Source organism: Bos taurus, chromosome 2, assembly GCF_002263795.3.
Source record: "Bos taurus isolate L1 Dominette 01449 registration number 42190680 breed Hereford chromosome 2, ARS-UCD2.0, whole genome shotgun sequence".
Classification (NCBI taxonomy): Eukaryota; Metazoa; Chordata; class Mammalia; order Artiodactyla; family Bovidae; genus Bos; species Bos taurus.
This window is the reverse complement of record NC_037329.1, coordinates 135,053,410-135,073,648: the sequence shown is the minus strand read 5'-3', so window position 1 is coordinate 135,073,648 and position 20,239 is coordinate 135,053,410. Positions and strand designations below refer to the sequence as shown.

General features: G+C 60.4%; 1 protein-coding gene across 18 annotated transcripts in view; it reads left to right on the top strand.

Moving 5' to 3' along the window:
• Positions 1-20,239, top strand: part of ARHGEF10L (Rho guanine nucleotide exchange factor 10 like) — a 169,735-nt gene that overhangs the window by 81,307 nt on the left and 68,189 nt on the right. For 6 of the 18 annotated variants that reach the window (XM_024975410.1, XM_024975413.2, XM_024975402.2 and 3 more), the window contains 5 exon segments: positions 5,249-5,418; positions 13,620-13,728; positions 16,289-16,395; positions 18,624-18,701; positions 19,870-20,049. In XM_024975410.1, the coding sequence (XP_024831178.1) occupies positions 5,249-5,418; positions 13,620-13,728; positions 16,289-16,395; positions 18,624-18,701; positions 19,870-20,049 (644 nt within the window). 18 annotated transcript variants of the gene reach the window in all.

Sequence of the window (20,239 nt, the reverse complement as noted above, 5' to 3'; positions counted from 1 at the left end):
ATAAAGTCTGACACTATTCCACTGTTTCCCCATCTATTTCCCATGAAGTGATGGGACCGGATGCCATGATCTTCGTTTTCTGAATGTTGAGCTTTAAGCCAACTTTTTCACTCTCCACTTTCACCTTCATCAAGAGGCTTTTGAATTCCTCTTCACTTTCTGCCATAAGGGTGGTGTCATCTGCATATCTGAGGTTATTGATATTTCTCCCAGCAATCTTGATTGCAGCTTGTTTCTTCCAGTCCAGCGTTTCTCACGATGTACTCTGCATATAAGTTAAATAAACAGGGTGACAATATACAGCCCTGACGTACTCCCTTTTCTATTTGGAACCAGTCTGTTGTTCCATGTCCAGTTCTAACTGTTGCTTCCTGACCTGCATACAAATTTCTCAAGAGGCAGATCAGCTGGTCTGGTATTCCCATCTCTTTCAGAATTTTCCACAGTTTATTGTGATCCACACAGTCAAAGGCTTTGGCATAGTCAATAAAGCAGAAATAGATGTTTTTCTGGAACTCTTTTGCTTTTTCCATGATCCAGCGGATGTTGGCAATTTGATCTCTGGTTCCTCTGTCTTTTCTAAAACCAGCTTGAGCATCAGGAAGTTCACGATTCACATATTGCTGAAGCCTGGCTTGGAGGATTTTGAGCATTACCTTACTAGCGTGTGAGATGAGTGCAATTGTGGGGTAGTTTGAGCATTCTTTGGCATTGCCTTTCTTTGGGATTGGAATGAAAACTGACTTTTTCCAGTCCTGTGGCCACTGCTGAGTTTTCCAAATTTGCTGGCATATTGAGTGCAGCACTTTCACAGCATCATCTTTCAGGACCTGGAACAGCTCAACTGGAATTCCATCACCTCCACTAGCTTTGTTCATAGTGATGCTTTCTAAGGCCCACTTGACTTCACATTCCAGGATGTCTGGCTCTAGGTGAGTGATCACACCATCGTGATTATCTGGGTCATGAAGATCTTTTTTGTACAGTTCTTCTGTGTATTCTTGCCATCTCTTCTTAATATCTTCTGCTTCTGTTAGGTCCATACCATTTCTGTCCTTTATCGAGCCCATCTTTGCATGAAATGTTCCTTTGGTATCTCTGATTTTCTTGAAGAGATCGCTAGTCTTTCCCATTCTGTTGTTTTCCTCTATTTCTTTGCATTGATCGCTGAAGAAGGCTTTCTTATGTCTTCTTGCTATTCTTTGGAACTCTGCATTCAGATGCTTATATCTTTCCTTTTCTCCTTTGCTTTTCACTTCTCTTCTTTTCACAGCTATGTGTAAGGCCTCCCCAGACAGCCATTTTGCTTTTTTGCATTTCTTTTCCACGGGGATGGTCTTGATCCCTGTACAATGACATTGTACAATGTCACGAACCTCATTCCATAGCTCATCAGGCACTCTATCTATCAGACCTAGGCCCTTAAATCTATTTCTCACTTCCACTGTATAATCATAAGGGATTTGATTTAGGTCATACCTGAATGGTCTAGTGGTTTTCCCTACTTTTTTCAATTTCAGTCTGAATTTGGCAATAAGGAGTTCATGGTCTGAGCCACAGTCAGCTCCCCGTCTTGCTTTTGCTGACTGTATAGAGCTTCTCCATCTTTGGCTGCAAAGAATATAATCAATCTGATTTTGGTGTTGACCATCTGGTGATGTCCATGTATAGAGTCTTCTCTTGTGTTGTTGGAAGAGGGTGTTTGCTATGACCAGTGCATTTTCTTGGCAAAACTCTATTAGTCTTTGCCCTGCTTCATTCCATATTCCAAGGCCAAATTTGTCTGTTACTCCAGGTGTTTCTTGACTTCCTACTTTTGCATTCCAGTCCCCTATAACGAAAAGGACATATTTTTTGGGTGTTAGTTCTAAAAGGTCTTGTAGGTCTTCATGGAACTGTTCAACTTCAGCATCTTCAGCGTTACTGGTTGGGTCAGAGACTTGGATTACCGTGATATTGAATGGTTTGCCTTGGAAATGAACAGAGATCATTCTGTCATTTTTGAGATTGCATCCAAGTACTGCATTTCGGACTCTTTTGTTGACCATGATGGCTACTCCATTTCCTCCGAGGGATTCCTGCCCGCAGTAGTAGATATACTGGTCACCTGAGGGGTCGCACAAAGTCGGACACAACTGCAGTGACTTAGCGGCAGCAGCAGCAGTCTGACGGGGCAGCCGTAACTATGCTGGGGCAGCGTATGCTCCAACGGGGGACAAGGCAAGGCCCAGGGTCCCCGGAGGCACACTCCTGACGCCCGTCCCAGCAACTGGGAGGCTGGGCCTGTGGTCCGTGCAACACTGAGCAAGCTGATCCCTGGAGGAGCCCGGAACCCTTTCCTGCTTATGGCTCTCTCGGATCTGGAAGAGTGGGAAAGGGTGGGTATAGGAAGGTGCCCGAGCTGGGAGAGCTGAGTGGCCTGAGGCCATTATTTGGCCCCTTTGGGCTGTTCTCCCTCCTGAATCCAATCAAGCCAGTCATTACTTGGTCACAGTCTTCGCTGGGCGCCCCTGTGTGGGGATATGGCATGTCCTGCAGTTTACTCTGAGATGGGCAGGACAGCTCCAAGCCTGCAAACTGAGGACCGGGGTCCCTGCCCTGGGACACCCGCTCTCTCTCGAGGCTGTGGCCGGCCCTCAGCAGGTGCACCCCACAAGAAGCGCTCTTGCTGTGTGCGTCATACCAGCCAAGGCCCAGCAATGCTCTGCGTGGCCTGTGGGCTCCGTGGGCCCTGCATGGGGAGGGTGTCCACTGTGGTGCAGACCACACAGGCAGGGGACACACAGCCCTGGGTTCTGACCCGGGCGCTGCCACTGACTCGGGCACACGTTCTGTGCTTTGGGCTTCGGCTTCTTCACATGAAATCAGAATGTCCCCCTGAGCTTGTAGGACTTCGGGGAGGGTGGCAGCACAGAACTTCTGCCTAACCTCTCGGGGCCCGTTCGCTGCATCTGTAAAATCGGGCAGTGCTAGCTGCCTCCTGGGGTTGCCGTGAGGACACCACGAGGGGGCTGATGCGGAGCCCTGAGCGGGTGGCGGTGAGTGCTTTGAAACAGGCCGTGATCTTGAGCGTTAGTGAAGCCCGAGGTGCTGGCCGGGGCTGGAGGTGGGGAAGCAGACCTCTGTGAGGCCCCTGAAGACTCAGGGATTTGGTGACTCTGTCTCCACTGGAGACAGTGTTTCTCAACGAGCCTGGGGATTGTGAGCATGGCCTCTGTGGAAGGCAGCACGGTGGGTGGATGGAGCCCCCTTCCTGCTCACTGCCTGACTTGGGGCTCCGTTGGTCTCGTTTGTCTGATAGAAGGAGGTGGTAGTTCCGGGCCCCAAGGACCGTTGGGAGGACCTGGCATGTAGCTGTAGGTGGCCAGGCCTAGAAGTGAGGGGAAGTGGGTGCCTCGTGGTTCCTGCTCCGGGGCGCCCCAGGAACTGAGCTCTGCCCTTTGGCTCATGGGTCTTGGAGCCTCTGCTGCAGTAACGGGACAGTCACCCCAGGAAAGGCCACAGCCTGGTCTCTAGCCGCTCGACTCTCTGGAGACACTGGTCACTATTATGTTTTGCTGAAAAAATAACTCTGTGCTCCCTCCTGATCCTGGGACCAGAGTCTCCAGCTAAGCCCGGTGTATCTGTTCTGCTCTTTGGCTGACAGTCTCGCCAGAGCCCTCACCCCCAGCTGCCCTGTGTTGGGAGGTGGAGGCTTGGGGTCAGTGCGGAGACACTCAAGCTCACCCAGAGCCCCCGTGAGTCAGGACCAGCTGCTCTTTGCTGGGTGCCTGCCATGTACCAGGCTCTTGGCTAAGGGCTTTTCATCTCTGTTTTTTATTTCCTTCACCTTTCAGCTTATTATTATCCCCATTTTGCAGAGACAGCTCTGAAAACCAAAGTTCTCAGCTCTTCAGTATGCGTGGTTTCTGAGCAGATTTTTTTTTTTTTTTTAATTTAAAACCCATCCCAGTGCCCTTTCTTCTGAGTAGACAGCAAGCATTTTCACCTTCGTGCGGTTCTGGGAGTCTGGTCTCACCTTTGCGAGGCCTGTGGTTTAGTTATTCTCCAGGTAACAGCCCAGGACGTGAACCCCATCAGTGAAGTGGAGGCTAGGCTGGGACCCTGGGTTCTGGGCCCAGGAAAGTGGATTTCCCGTCTTGGAAGCAGCATCTCAAATCCGCGTTTACAGGGGCCACAGAGGGCCCAGCCCTGATGTCGCCTGTCCCTCCAGGCCAAAGGACTCCCAGGTCTCTGTCGCCCAGTTTCCCGTGAGTCAGTGGAAGAAGAGGGAACACTCCTGGACGCTGGGCCAGGCGCGCCCCCTACTGGGCCGTCCTGGAGCCTCACGGGGAACTCAGATCTGGGGCGAGGGACCCCAGTCATTCAGTGGTCCAGACCATCTTCACTGCCCGCGTGCCCCCCAAGGGTGCTGGGGCCAGAGCTGAGGGCCTGAGTCAGGACTGGGTCCTAGGTCTTCTCTTTTCCACTAAAAAATGCCAAAGAGGCCAGGATGAGCGCTCAGATCCTGGAAAGGTGACGCCCATAGGGGGAAGCAAGTTATTTTTTAACTTTGGTTTTCTGTTGGAGCAGAGTTGATGGACAATGTGTTAGTTTCAGGTGTGCAGCAAAGTGATTCAGTTACACATGCACATGTATCGGTTCTTTCCCACTTTCTTTTCCCATTTCGCTTATTAAAAAGTGTTGAGCAGAGTTCTCTGTGCAATAGGGCTTCCCAGTGACTCAGCGGTAAAGAATCTGTCTGCAGTACAGGAGACGCAGGCTTGATCCCTGGGTTGGGAAGGTTCCCTGGAGAAGGAATAGGCTACCCACTCCAGTTTTCTTGCCTGGGAAATCCCATGGACGGAGGAGCCTACATAGTCCTTGGGGTCTCAAAGAGTCGGACACAACTCAGGGCTGAAGCACACACGTCTCTGCTGTGCGGGAGGTCCGTGTTGGTTCCCTGTTTTACATACAGCCGTGTGTACATGTTCCGGACTCCCAATCTGTCTCCCCCGCCAGGAGGATGTTGTTGAGCCTGTTATGTGCCAGGCTCATTTCTTGTGCTTTTCTGCATTTTTCACGCCCTTCTCACTCTGTGGGGTGGATGTCGTGTTCTCCTTGCCCCCCGCTTATGGACCAGGAAGCAGAGCTGGAGGTCCACCCTGACTGGCCCCCCGCAGCCGCCTGCCCCCCTGAGTTCAGAATCTGGGTCTGCTGGGCTTGGCCTCAGGACCTCTGCTCACCAGCCTCGTCTCTTGGCCAGCAGAGGCGGAGAGGAACCAGCCCTACGAGGATGCGCGCCAGGACAGGGCGCCCCAGGAGCCGGAGGACCTAGGCTGGAGCTCCAGCGAGTTCGAGAGCTACAGCGAGGACTCGGGAGAGGAGGCCAAGCCAGAGGCAGAGCCCACCAAGCACCGAGTGTCCTTCCAGCCCAAGGTGAAGGGTGGGGGTATCTGTCACCCCAGCCGCAGGCCCCCGAGAGCCGGTGGTGAGGGCCAAGGCTGAGACTTGTAGCTAAGCCTCAGTGACTCCCAGGAGTGTGTGGTGAGAGAGGGAGCAGTGGCCCGGGTATCCCACCCATGTTGCTGGTTGGCCACGGCGCACCCTGTACTGAGAATGGGTGTGGTCAGTGCCTGCGGCAGACCCAGCAACTGATAAGGATGCTCACGAACTCAGATCTGGCTTCAGAATCGTCCTCATCGCCACGCTTGGGCAGCCTAGCTGATGGACTGACACATGCACAGTGGTGCAGAGCCCGCCTGCCAGTGCCGGAGACACAAGAGCCGCAGGTTCCGTCCCTGGGTCGGGAAGATCCCCTGGAGGAGGGCATGGCAACCCACTCCAGTGTTCTTGCCTGGAGAACCCCAGGGACAGAGGAGCCTGGCGGGCTGCGGTCCATGGGGTTGCACAGAGTTGGACACGACTGAAGCGACTTAGCACATACGTGGATCAATTCAACTCTGCTTCTCAGATCAGTCCTAGACCCCATAGCCCTCTGCCCTAGGGAGGTGACCAAGCGGGCTGAGACAGAGCTGCCAGAGGGCTTCTTTTCCAAAGCCTTTCAGAGTGCCAGCCGCGCGTTGGTAGCTTCTGGTGTTCCCTCCTGGAACGCAGTTCCTGCTGCTGACTTCACGGAAGGAGCCACGGAAGCCAAGAGGGTGGACTGCCTGGCTCCCCCTCCCCTGCGACAGCCTTGCCCGTCGTATCTGTTCTGTGCTGCTGTTCGGTCCCCAGGTCGTGTCTGACTCTGTGTGACCCCATGGACGGGCTGTAGCCTGCCAGGCTCCTCTGTTCTATAGGACCCACTGAAAGGCACACTGTATGCACGCTGAGATTTGGGATTTAATGGGAGCCGCTTCTCTGAGACAGGCCTGCCCAACCGGAGGTGACTGGGTCCCTCGCAGGTTCCTTTTCGGAAAAGACCGGAGCAGGCAGGTGGGCTGAGGTGTTAGCGAGTCCTGCCCACAGGGAGGGCAGGGACCAGGCAGGGTCCTCAGGCCTGGGCTGGATTATGGGTGGTGTCCAACTCCATGTTCCAGAGTGCCTCCCGCCCCTTTCCCAGTTTGGGGATCCCCTAGGGGAGAGGGGTGCAGGCCAGAGCAGCACCCACACCTGGGAGTCTTCAGACAGACTTTATTGAGATGAAGAGGGCGCCCCAGTCCTCGGGAAGCCAGGGCCTGAGCACGTGACCCCTGGGCCCCAGTCTCCTCAGACTTTATTGAGATGAAGAGGGCGCCCCAGTCCTCGGGAAGCCAGGGCCTGAGCACGTGACCCCTGGGTCCTGGTCTCCTCAGACTTTACTCAGATGAAGAAGGCGCCCCAGTCCTCGGGAAGCCAGGTCCTGAGCAGGGGTCCCCTGGGCCCCGGTCTCCTCTTGGCCAGTCCCCTCGGCAGGGCCACAGAAAGCGGCCTTGGCCTCTTGCTAACAGAGAAGTCAAACATCTCTGGCACCTCTTAGGGTGCTGGTGGGGTCTGGGGGCAGGAAGACCCGACCCAGGCTCCGGCAAACCGTGTGCTCTAGGAGGAGACTCCAAGTCGGAAATGGTTTGTCGTAAATGAAGGAAAACAGGCCTTTCTGTCAACATGAGCCCGCGTTCCTATGGCTGCCTGCCTGATGCAGGTGGGATTGGATGGGCCTGATCATAGGAGGCTTCCAAGGGAGGTGGCTGGGAGCCGGGGGGCAGGAGCCGGAGGAGAAGGGGATCCCTGGTGGGAGGAATGGCCCAGGCGAGAGCTGAGGAACAGGCCCCTTCCTGCTTCTGCGCTTTCAAGATGTGAAGCCGCTGTGCCCCAAGGGGAGCCTCCTGAGAGGAGGGTGGGCCCTGTGTGCCCAGCGCAGCTCTGGAGAGTGCGGGCAGGTGGGACTCCAGGCCTGGGCCAGTCCTTGTCCTAAGCCTCTGGCTGTCCCTCCAAGTCCCCCGTGGCCACGTTCCTGGCCCCCTGCCTTCTTGCTGGGGACCAAGAGGGAAGCGTTGGGCCCTGTCTGGGCAGGAGGCGAGGAATGTGGAGTTTGGCCTCTCCCATGGGCATCGGGATCACGGGGGCAGGTGGTTGAACTTGCAGACACTGGGGCCTCACTCCCAGCTCCCGGGCTGGATGGGGCCTGGCCACCTGCTTTTTAACAGCCCTGGGTCCCCAGGGGTGGCAGGGGGGGCCCACAGAGAGCTCTGAGAAACGCTGGGAGAGCCCTCAGCTTGGCCTGGCCCCAGGTGGGCCCCGGGGGGCTGCCTGTGGAGCTGTGTCCCGCACCCCCTCCAGCTCCTCCTCAGCACACACGGGGGGCTGCCTGTGGGGCTGTGTCCCGCACCCCCTCCAGCTCCTCCTCAGCACACACGGGGGGCTGCCTGTGGGGCTGTGTCCCGCACCCCCTCCAGCTCCTCCTCAGCATACACGGGGGGCTGCCTGTGGGGCTGTGTCCCGCACCGCCTCCAGCTCCTCCTCAGCACACACGGGGGGCTGCCTGTGGGGCTGTGTCCCGCACCCCCTCCAGCTCCTCCTCAGCACACAGACGGCGAGGCAGCCTTCTTGGAATTTCTTACCGTGAGGACTTCTTCCCTGGCCTTGGGCACGGCCCACCTGCTCCCTGAAGAGCAGGTCCCTGCAGATGGTGGAGGGCTTTTCCTCTGACACCCACCTGCCCAGGCGCCGCCCCCCCCCCACCAAGCCCCTCCTGACCTGCGGGGGCGCATCTGCCCCCACGCCTTGCACGGCAGCCGCTGCTCCGCTTGCCTGCGTGCTGTGCGCTCCGGGGCCTCAGACAGCAGAGATGGGCTGTGTCGGGTCCTGCCCTCAGAGACTGACGGGCCTGGCACCCTGTGCAGCTGTGAAAGAACCAGGGGAGCCCCTCCTGCAGGGGTCTGGCCAGGCCAACTCTCCGTGGGCGGACTTTTGCCAAAGAGAATGACTGAGGGTCTGCAGAGGGACGCCTCAGCAGCCCCTGACCAGACCTAAGCGGAAGCCTGGTCCAGGTTTGCGAGGGCCACGGTCAGTGGGAGGTGCCTTTTCCAGCTGTGAAATGAGCTGCACTGAACGTTTTTCTGACTGGGACTTCTTCATAATTAAGGTGACCGTGGTCTGGCCGTCAGAGGCCTGGGCAGCAGAGCCAGCTGGGAGCTCAGCTGGTTGACTCCGATCTGGCCGCTGCAGTTGACCTAGTCCTTCTGACCCTCGGGGTCAGAGAGGCGGAGGCCCGGGGCCTTCAGGATTGTGTCACGTCAGTCTTTTTTGCAGATGCAACAGGACTCCAGTTTTTTTGGAGTCTGAGTAACTCTCAGGACTTTCCCTGTCCCGCTACTTTGCATATCAATAGCGAACCTTTGCCCAGTGTGGTACAGCTTACGGAGCAGTTTCATTTATTGTTCCTGAGACCTCAGAGTGGTTTGTATATCATTTGCTTTAAGAATCTCATTAAAGAAAGAGTCTCATTTTGTTAGGATCAGAGAACCTGAGCAACAGAACCTCAGAGAGGTTAAATGATGTGGTGAAGGCCACGCACCCGTAAGTGGTAGAACCCCAACTCAGCATCACATTGGGTTGGAAAGAAAATACCGTGTCCATTCATCCATCCATCCATCCATCTGTCCATCCGTCCATCCAGCCAACTGTCCATCCATTCAACAAACATTGGGCACTTGGTATTTGAGAGACAGTCCAAGAGCACTAGCTTCCATTAGTTTGAACGCACTGAGCTCTAGGTTCTGTCTGCTTTGTCTGTTTAACCTTAATGATACTGTGAGCTGGGCTCTATGGCCGCTTCACCTGCGAGGCAGCTGTCACTCAGCGAGGTAGAGACTCTGCAGCTGGTGAGCGGGAGCAGAGGTTTGAGAGTGGCCTCCCCGCCTCTCGTTCATGCTTTTGTTCCCTCTGCTTGTCTGCTTTCCTGTAAGTTCCAGTCTTGGTCGTCTCTGTCCCTTGCCAAATGCCACCCTTGCTCCTGTAGTTCATGCGTTTGAGTGGCTGTCTGTTCGTGCATCTCTGCCCATCTCCCCAGATAGTACGAAGCCAGTCAGCCCCTGTCCTTCCATCCAGTCGCCCGCCCCTTCCTCCCCGAGCTGTTCCTCCCTCTGTCCGTCCACCCTTCCTCCAAGAGACTGGCTCCAGCCAGTTCGTCCTAGCTCGTAAGAACTCGAGAACCAAATGTGCGCATCCCTTCCCAGCCTCACGCTCAGTTACGTCACATCGGCAGCCTGAAAATGTCCGTGGCGCGTGTGTTCCCACCAGGAAATACGACAGAGCAGGGCGCTCGTTCCTGGAGAACCATGGGTTGACTGTCTGCCAGCATAGCACTGCTTCCGTCCACTCACTAATCCATCCACGCTTTTATTCATTTACGACTGTCTGTCTGTCCCTCTACCCATTTGCCCAGGTGTAGAATCATCCAGTCATCTGTCCATCCATTCATCCGTGGGCCTGTCCATCTACCATCTGTCTGTTGCCCACCCAGCCAGACACCTACCACCCTTCCATCTCAGAAACTCACCGAGAGCTTCCTATGTCAGGAGCCCCACGCTGGGCCCCCCGGACGGGGAGATAACGGAGACACAGCTCTTGTCCTCTGAGCGCTGGGAAGGGGCCTGGGCTGTTCCCCGCGCCCTGCCCCCAGCTCCTGAGCCCCGACCCCCAGCTGGCTTGCGTGTCGGGCTGGACGCTGCTGGAGCTGACCCCAAGCAGCAGCCCACTGGTCCCCAGGCCCCCATCCCACTGCCCCAAGCTGTCTCTCCGCTGCCTCACCCGAGTCTCCTTTCTCCTCTGTCGCCGTGTCTGGTCTGCTGCCTGCCCTGCCCCTCACCTGCTCCTTCTGCTTGGCCGCCTGGGGCTCCAGCTTTCTCCAGACCTGACTAGGCTAAAGGAGAGATGCGTCAGGACTAAGAGAGACATCCTGGCTCTAAGAGTCGGGGGGAGAGACATGCAGGAGCTGAAGCACAAGTGCGATTGTAAGGTACTGTCTGCCTGTCCCTCCGAGTCTGGGGGTGCCCAGGGGCCTTTCCTGCTGCTTCGGGGGCCGCAGAAGGTGGGATGCCTCGAGCCCCGGGCCCTGTCGGCGCCTTGCACCAGTTGCCTTGGCTGACGCTGCCGGCTGGCTTGCTCCTGTCCACGTCCTCGCCTTTCTTTCTCCCCACCCTTCAGTGACCCCTTATCTGTCTATGGGAATTCCTGGGTGGGCTCTCAAGCTTCAGGGCCCTCAGAATCCCTTGGGTGCTTTGAAAAACACACATTCCTGAGCTCCACTCACAAAGAGCCTGATTCTGCCAATCTGGGTCAAGGCCTGGGAGTCTGCAAATGGGATGACTCTGGCTAGGTGGGTCTGGGTCACACCTTGCAAAGTGTGACTGTTGGTGATGTTTAACATCCCTCCCCCTCTGAGCTGTTCAGAGAGCCCCGGGGTTAGGAGGCCAGAGTGAGAAGCCTCAGCGCCACTTCTTCACTGGGACTCCTGCTTCAGTGGGCTGTATTCACTGAGCAGCTACTGTGCGCCGTGGGCCCTGCAGGCCTGCATCTGAGTCCCAGTTCCGCCCCTGGCTCACCATGTGGTCCCAGGCAGGCCTCTTGACCTCTCTGAGCTTCGGGTTCCTTGCCTGTGAGGTGGTGGCAGTAAGAGAGCCGGTCCCTGGGGGATGTGAGCTCATATCTGTCCTGCGCTCAGTGCTGCACTGGGCGCCACCCCAGAGCTCAGAGCGCATTGACCGATGGTACATGTGTGTCTGACCGTTTTCTCCCCGGGTGCCCGGGAGGCCGCCACCCTACACCTGCCGTTTAGCATCACTGAGGCTGGTGAGTGGCTGGTGGTCACAGCAGCGGTCAGCAGCTGAGCTGGGACTCGAGCCTGGGTCTGTAGGAATCAGAGCCTGCTCGCCCTCCGCCCTGCGGCCTAGCCCATTCCTCAGAACCGGAGGCATCTCCGGAGAAGGGGGAGAGGCGCTTTAAAGTTTGCAGGTCCCTTATTTGGAGCCCCTCTGAGAGCCCATGCTGGGGGCAGGGGCAGGTGTGACTTCTCAGGGAGCCTCAGCCCAGCGGCTGCAGAGAGCGCGTGGAGGGCAGGGTGCGGGCCAGGGTGCTCTCCCGGCCTGTCCCCCGAGTCGGCCCGGGCCGCCCCGTCCTCAGCGCCGTGCGATGGTGGAGGTGGCCAGGCCGCCCCAACCTCAGCGCAGTGCGATGGTGGAGGGCGGTGTGGGGGCCAGGGTGCTCTCCTGGCCTGTCCCGTCCTCAGCGCTATGCGATGGTAGAGGGCGGTGTGCGGGCCGGGGTGCTCTCCTGGCCTGTCCCGTCCTCAGTGCTGTGTGATGGTAGAGGGCGGTGTGCGGGCCAGGGTGCTCTCCCGGCCTGTCCCCCGAGTTGGCCCGGGCCGCCCCGTCCTCAGCGCCGTGCAATGGTGGAGGTGGCCGGGCTGCCCCAACCTCAGCACCGTGCAATGGTGGAGGGCGGTGTGGGGGCCAGGGTGCTCTCCTGGCCTGTCCCGTCCTCAGCGCTGTGCGATGGTAGAGGGCGGTGTGTGGGCCAGGGTGCTCTCCCGGCCTGTCCCCCGAGTCGGCCCGGGCCGCCCCGTCCTCAGCGCCGTGCAATGGTGGAGGGCGGTGTGGGGGCCAGGGTGCTCTCCTGGCCTGTCCCGTCCTCAGCGCTGTGCGATGGAGGAGGTGGCAGGTTGACCCAGTAAGTTGATGCCTCTTGCATGTTTGCCTGTTGCTCTTTTTTTTGCCCAGGAAGAGCTTCTGATGGTTCCTCCAAAGACCACTTTGGGGGTTCCTAGGGCAGCCCCCCAATGGCTCTCTGCTGAGACAGGAACTGGGCTCCAGGACCAAGGCCTCCATCTGGGAGTATGACCCCCCAGAGGAGGGTGGGCATCTCTGTGCAGTTTCTGGGGTCAGCATCTGTCTCTCTCATTAGATTCTCACAGGCACATGTGGTACCCCCACCATCTCTCCGAAAGGCCGAGAATCACTGCTCTAAAGTCGAACCATTTAGGTGCAGGGAGGGGCCTGGGAGCTTCCCTTCCCTCCCCAGCCACACTCCACCCCCACTGGCTGTTGCTTATTTCCAGAGAATTGGTTTGTTCTGAAAGCCTGCAGCCTCAGCGCCCACTGGGTGTTCAGCAAGCCTTCCTGGCCCAGACCCTCGAGAAGTGCCAGGGCTCCTACAGTGGGGACTGGGAGATGGATTGGAGGATGGTGATAGTGAGGGTAGAGAACAGGGCCCCCCAGATGAGTGCTCCCCACTTGCAGCAGAGAGCTTCAGGGAGGAGGCGGTTTCCTAGAACTACACTGTCCATTGTGATGGCCACGTGGCTCTTCATGTTTAAGTTAATTAAAATTAAATATCACCAGGACTTGAGGTCCTCCACTGCACCAGTCAGCTCTCAAGTGCCAGTCGTGACGTGTGGCTGGCATCTGCCTTGTTGGGCAGTGGGGTTGCCTTGCAGAAACTTCCAGCACTGGCCGTGCGTTGGGGAAGCAGCCTCGCTGGGGGGCGAGGTGGCCTGGCTGAGGGGACAAGGCAGTGGGTTAGGGGAGGTGAGGCTGCCACCCCCATCCTGGGCCTGTGCCCGCCCGGGGAAGCTGTGCCCGGCTCTGTGGCGCCCAGCCTCCCCGGTTCCCAGGCAGAGGCTCAGCAGAAGCGTGGCTGTCTGGGCGGGGGAGGGGTGCCCCCAGTGGGATGGAGGGAGCCCCTGCGGTCGTCGTGAGCCCTGAAGGGAACCCGGGCACTTGTGCCACCCGTTTACGGTCGGCGTGCTCGCCTGCACCCTGTCCGTTCAGTCCTCAGGCCCTGGCGGGTCTTGGGGGAAACTGAGGCTCAGGGACGTTGAGTGTCTCGTCTAGGGTCGGGCGGCCAGGGGGCAGTGGGGCTGGAACTTGAACCAGGCCTAGGACTCCAGGCCTCGAGGCTGTTCCCAGTGTCCCTCCATGTCCTTAACTGGACCCTCAAGATAAACAGCTGGGTGAGGAAGTCCTCTTGCCCTAAGAGGGTGACCCCAGGGAGGCCCCCACAATGTGAGCCCCTTCCCAGGAGGCTCGGGGTGGCCCCGCCCTTGGCCTCAGCTGCCAGCGCCCTGGGAGGGGGTGGGCTCCGGGCTCCCCCCCTGGGTGGTGGCAGGTGTCCCCAGGCCTCCTCCCACGTCCCTGACGAGCCCCTCTGCCTCTGCCCAGATGACCCAGCTCATGAAGGCGGCCAAGAGCGGGACCAAGGACGGGCTGGAGAAGACGCGGATCGCCGTCATGCGCAAAGTGTCTTTTCTGCACAGGAAGGACGTCCTGGGTGAGGCGCTGGGGCACGCGGGCCAAGGTCGCCGGGTGTCCGGGCTCCTCTGATGGTGGGGCCAGGGCCTGATCCCCACAGGCGCCAGCTTGCTTCCCAGGCTCTGGTAGGCGGGCCCTGTCTCTCCTGGGGCCGGTGGGCCTCTCCCTTCAGCGTCCCTGCCCTCAGCCTCCTGCCTCTCACACTCACCTGGCCTCATCGTTGCTTTTTTTTTCAATATTTATTATTTGGCTCAGCTGGGTCTTAGTGGGGCACGAGGGGTCTTTGTTGACTCACGTGAGGTCTTCCTTGCGGCGAGCTGGACCTTTTTAGTTGCAGCTCGTGGGAGCTTTAGTTGGGGCTTGCAGGATCTAGTTCCCTGCCCAGGGATCAAACCCTGGCCCCCCGCCTGGGGAGCACAACGTCTTATCGGCTGAGCCAGCGGGAAGTCCCTCCTGACCTCCTCTTTGAATGCGCCTGTGTCTGTTCACCCGCCTCCCCACCAGCCAGCGTTCATGGAAGCCCTGCTAAGTGCCACGCTCCATGCTGAGTGCAGGGACACTGTTAGATGAGTTGCCCCAGGAGCGCCCGGTACTGTGCGGAAGGCAGGCGTGCAACAGGAGGTGCCAGCTGCTCGGTGGGGCACCATGGCGAGAGCGTGGGGAAGGGAGTCTGGAACGTGGGAACGAAGGATCAGGGCTGAGAGCAGAGCAGAAGCAGACCCAGAGCCCTCGGGCAGAGGCACAGGGTGGGGACGGGCACTTCTGGCCGAGGAGCCGGCGTGGGTAACGCTCCGGAGGTGGGGAGGATGAGACGTTCAAGAAGTCAGCGTTTGTGGAGTGTCTGTTGGGGTGCCAGGCACCCTGCTAAGAGCTTTGCGGTTTCTCATTCAATCCTTATAAGCACCAAACCGGTGCAGAGGGCTGTCTTGTTCCCACCTGGACACGAGGGAACAGGCACAGAGTGGGTGAGTGTCTTGCTGGGGATGCACAGGCGTGGAGGGGACGGAAGAGGCTTCCTCTGGCTGGAGTGAGGCCGGGGGTGAGGGCTCAGGGCCCCGTGAGCGCAGGCGTCCACCCCAGGCAGGACGGTGAGGCTCCACACCCTCCTGAAATCTGTGCACGTGAGCCTCCCTGTGCCTCGGTTTCCTCATCTGTATGTTGGGGCTGATCGGGCCTGCATCTCGGGGGGCCTCAGGGGGATGACCAAGTGGCATGTGGAAAGAACCCAGCACAGATGCCCGCCCCGTGAGGCAGGCCTTCTTCCTGGGGGAGCCCCAGAAAGCAGGTGTTTGGTGCTCGGACAACATCTTGGTGAAGGGCTGCCGCCCTGGCGCCACAGCCTCCTGGCCGCGTGACCTTGCCCGGTCCTTCCCCTCATCTGTGAAATGGGCTTAATCCCGCCATGGCATGTGCTTGACTACAAGCTGTGTGGGGAGCCCCGGCCCCGATCAGGGAGGGAACGCTGGGCTGGGGAGCCCTTCCATACCCGGAGAGGCCTGGAGCCGGGACGGGGCGGGCAGCCTGGCTGGCCAGAACGGTCCCTGGTCACCCTCCCCATCCCTGGGCCCTCCCCACCCCGCCTGCAAGCCCGGAGCCTTTCCTAAAGTGACCCTCCCACCAGAGGCGTTATTAATAGCCACGGCTGGCTCGAATCACCGGCCAAGAATGTTCCCCCGGGGCGCGTGGGGGAAGAGGAAGCCGCGGGCCGGGCGGCCGGGCTGGGTGCGGGGCCGGGCCCAGGGGGCCATGTGGGCTGGGCAGGGGGCCCTCCCCCGTGCCCACCCCACCGCGGCCGGGCGCGGCCCGTCCTCCTCCTCCTCCTCCGTCTCCTGCTCAGGTAAGGCCCGCCAGCCCGTCCCCGCCCCGCCCCGGGCGCCTTTCCTCCCTCTTCCCCTGCACCGCCTCCCGCGGCCCCAGCTGCTGACCCGGCTCCCAGGGCTGCAGGCCACGGGCCCCGTGTCCCTGGGCCCACGTCTGCCGTGCGGGGCCCCGTGTCTCCGGGCCCGGGTCCGCGGCTCCTGGGCCCGCGCCCTGCCTGACTCTGCCTCTCCACCCAACTCTGTCTGCCCGGCTCTGCCCTCTGAGAGCCGCCCCCACTCGCGTGCATGTCCCCTGCTGGACTCCAGCTGAGCATTTTCCCTTTTGGATCTCTTTTTTGGTGGTGGGAGGGGGGGAGATGAAAACACAGAGCCAAACAGCTTGTTCTCAGGGCTTGCTTTCTTCCCTCTTTTCGGCGTCCAGAAGAAAACTATTTTTAGTGCCTGGTGATGGGGACATGGGCGGCCTGGCCTTTGGCAGGCAGAAGCGGGCGGGTCTGAGCAGGGCCAGGGACTTGGTAGAGTGGGTCCTGAGAGCTGAGCCCCCGTGGCCTTCTCCCTGCTCGCTCCATCGCCCCTCACCTGTGTGTCCGGGCAGGCTGTTCCCCAGAGGATGCGAGGAGGGCTGCACCCTCTGAGCCGCTCTGAGGAGCTGCTTGTCTCAGGGCCCTGGGCTGCGGAGGTGGCGGCTCCGGCTCCTGGAGTCTGAGCAGGTGTGTCCTTCTTGCCCGGCATGTGTCACCAGCCCAGCTCCCTTTGCAGGTGACTCGGAGGAGGAGGACATGGGGCTCCTGGAGGTCAGCGTTTCGGACATCAAACCCCCAGCCCCGGAGCTGGGCCCCATGCCAGCCGGCCTGACCCCGCAGCAGGTCTGTGGGGGTGTGGGTGTCCCCAGGGGGTGGGATGGCGGGTCCCAGCCTGCTGCCCGGGGCCACACCCATCTGGGTCTGGAAGGTGAGGCAACAGTCAGTGGCAGAGTCCAGCTGGGCAAGGGGCCTCCTGGGACCCCACTCGACCTGCACCACGCTGGACACAGTGGACCCCGTGGGTGGGCGCTGCTGTGCCGGGGGTAGGGGGCTGCCCCTGGCACCCTTGCTGCCCAGCCTCGAGGCAGCCAGAGCAGCTCCTGCAAAAAGAACGAAGGTATTGGAAGAAACGGACTGCAGTCAAGAGAGAGCTGGGCAGCCTCGAGCCCACCCAGCTCAGAGGAGACCTGGGGGCACCTGGCCCCCCGTCTGCCCACCTGTCGTCAGCTCGGACCCAGAGGCGCTGCAGGTTTCCCAGGAGCCTGGCTCTTGGGTGGTGCCTTCTTCTCCCGGAGGGTCACATCGAGATCAGGGCACCTGTGCCCTGGGACCCCGTGTGGCAGAGCCATGACTGAGGTCCTGCCCATGGCTGGCCTCTACGAGGCTGGGAGGCGACCCTGCCTCCCTCTGGTCACGAGGGCTCTGGGCAAGACGCGTTGGGGTGGCAAATGCATCGAGCGATTAGCCGGGTTGGCGTTGGCAGGACATCCTGGGGTTGCACCCCTTTTGAAAATGAGAGATTTGGCCATACTTCTCGTCTCGGGAACCCGTCTGCCTCCTTCCTTCCCTCTTTCTTCTGCTGGGGCCCTGGCAGCATCGGGGTGGTGGCCCCCAGCCTCCTCCCTGGTGCAGTGAGTCACCGTCAGAGCTCAGAGCCAGGCGGGACCCCAACCTGCCCGCCCAGCAGCCGGGCTTCCCCTTTCTGGTGTTGGCCGGGTCAGGAGCCTCTTTCATTTCTTGGAGCAGCGATGTTAGTTGCTCTAGGCCAGTGGCTCTCAGTGGAGGTGATTTTGCCCCCAGGGGACGTTTTGCCATGTCCAGTGATGCTTGGTGCTCACAGCTGGGGGTGGGGACCCCTGGAGTCTACTGGAGAGAGGCCAGGGGAGCTTCTGGCCGCCTGCGGCATAGGACCGCCCCCCATGTCAGCAGGCGGAGGCCGAGGGCTGCTCTGGGCACCCCGGAGACTGGGAGTCCTGGACAGAGCTTCCGTTCGCGGGGCGGTGGCCTGGCTCGTCACACAGCCGGGGGGGTGGCACAGTCAGGCGCAGGCCAGGCAGGGCAGTGGGAAAACAGGCACAGGGTGCCCCAGCGTGAGGAGGGATGGTGGTAGGGGGCACCTGCACCGCCGCTCTCAGGACGGCTCGGGGGCGCACTGGGGGTCCCCTCCCGGCCCCGGGCCAAGGTGGGCAGGCTACCCCCTCAGACACCAATTGCCTATGACACCTTTCATAGACCCTGTCCCAGCTTTGCTGCACAATGGGTTCACCCGTGTGCAGCAAAAGCCCCGCCCCCGCCCCCGTGTGCAGCAAAGGCCCCGCCCCCTGCCCCCGTGTGCAGCAAAGGCCCCGCCCCCTGCCCCCGTGTGCAGCAAAGGCCCCGCCCCCTGCCCCCGTGTGCAGCAAAGGCCCCGCCCCCTGCCCCCCGTGTGCAGCAAAGGCCCCGCCCCCTGCCCCCGTGTGCAGCAAAGGCCCCGCCTCCGCCCCCGTGTGCTGCTGTGTCCACGTGAGGGCTTCCTGAGTGGGTGATGGTTGGGCCGCCCCGGGGAGGTGCTGATTTGGGCTGAGACGGGGAGAGAGGGGAAGGGAAGGGCTGGGGTGCTTAGCCTGAAGCAGAGTCCACTTGAGCAGGGTTGGGGTACACGCTCAGGACTGTCTCTTGGGAGAGGGGTAGGTTAAGGATCAGATCTGTAAGTGGCGGGAGCTGAGATTTCAGTTCCGTCTAAGAGCTCTGTACAAGGGTGGTCCAGAGACGGAGGAGGCCTCCCGTCCCGTGGAGAAGCGTGGTGGTTCCCAATCCCTGGATGGGCCTGCAGAGACCAGGCAGGACCCGGGAGTCCCCGCGTCCCCGGACCACATGCTGCCATCTGGGGAGCATGGGGCGTCTGTCTGGAGTGGGTGGGCAGGGGCTCTGGGTGGTGATGCCAGCCTGCCAGGCTCCAGTGGTCCAGGAGTGGCTCTGGGAGAGACAAATCCTGCTGCTCCGCTGGCTGTCACAACGCCTCTCCCCATCTCGGTGCTCACCTGGGCACCCTTGGCACAGGTGCTGACTGATCATGCTCTCTGCCTGAGCAGGTGGTCCGGAGGCACATCCTTGGCTCCATCGTGCAGAGCGAGGGCAGCTACGTGGACTCTCTGAAGCGGGTCCTCCAGGTATGACTCCAGGGGCTTGGGGAGCCCTGCGAGGGGCACGTTACAAGGAGTGTTTGGGGGCTGTGGGCATTTTTCAAGGGAAGGAGCCAAAAGCCAGTGTTTCTATGGAGCAGCAGGAGCTCCGAATGGGGGACACCGAGAATTCCAGGTGCCTTGGTGCTCACGGGATGACTGGGTTTTCTGAAACGACGTTGGGGTTCAATGACATGAGGTCTGTCCCGTGGCCCTGAGAGAAAACCCAACGGAGCTCAGTCACGTCTGACTCTTTGTGGCCCCGCGGACTGTAGCCCTCCAGGCTCCTCTGTCCATGGGGTTCTCCAGGCAAGGATACTGGAGTGGGTGGCCATGCCCTCCTCCAGGGGATCGTCCTGATCCAGAGATCTAACTCAGGTCTCCTGCACCGCAGGCAGATTCTTTACCATCTGAGCCCCCAGGCCTGGACCTGCGACTGTGGGCCCTCTGGTGCTTGGAGGAGATCCTGCTTCCTCGTCCCTCTGGGATCCCCGGGGAGGGGCCACAGCTCCCCATGTCCGGGAGCTCCTGGGGTGGGGTGTCGGGCTCACCCGCTCCCTTGCCATCAGAATGCCCAGGAAGTGCTGAGTAGATCCCTGCATGACCAAGGTGTGCCGGCCTGGTCTATTTAGTTTGTGTTCCTGAATCAGAGACTCTTCAGGGATGTTGTGGGCTGTCTGTAAGGATCCCGGGGAGGGGCATTGTTGGGGTGGGAGAATACTCGGAACATTCGCTTCCCCTGCCGAGCTTGGATCCACAGTGGAGGGGCCCAGACCTCGGATAGGTGGAGACAGGATACCCCGTGTTTCTGACACAGCCGGCTGGAGACAGTGGCTCTCGGTCTCACTGTGACGTCGCTGCCACTGCTCCGTCAGGCAGACTGGCTCAGTTGTGGGCAGAGCCGATCGGCGCCAGCCCCTGGGGCCTGCCTCCGTGGCGCCCCCTGCAAGCAGGCGTCTGCCCCAAACCCAGCTTCCCACCGAAGTCACGGGGTGGGCTGCGGACGGTGGAAAGGCCCAGGCTGCTGCGTTCACGGAGACCCGTCCAGGCGGGGTGGGGAGCGCGGGTCCACGGAGTTCTGCTGGCCGCGCCCAGGGGGCCCTGAGGGCAGTGGGGGCGGGCCTTGGGGCGCTCACCCGCCGCCGCCGCCCCGCAGGATTACCGCAACCCCCTGATGGAGATGGAGCCCAAGGCGCTGAGCGCGCGCAAGTGCCGCGCGGTGTTCTTCCGCGTCAAGGAGATCCTGCACTGCCACTCCATGTTCCAGATCGCCCTGTCCTCCCGCGTGGCTGAGTGGGACTCCACCGAGAAGATCGGCGACCTCTTCGTGGCTTCGGTAGGTGTCCCCAAGCCCCCTCCCTGGCCCGCCGAGGCGCACACCGCGGCCCTGACGGGCGTACTCGGGGCGGCCTCCTGCGTCTCTGCTCCCCGTGTCCACGCCAGCGGGGTCCGAGGGTAGCAGCGCCCCAGTCGGCCCGGCCTGAGCCGGGGAGGGCGCGACACCGTGCCGCGTGTCCTGGCAGACG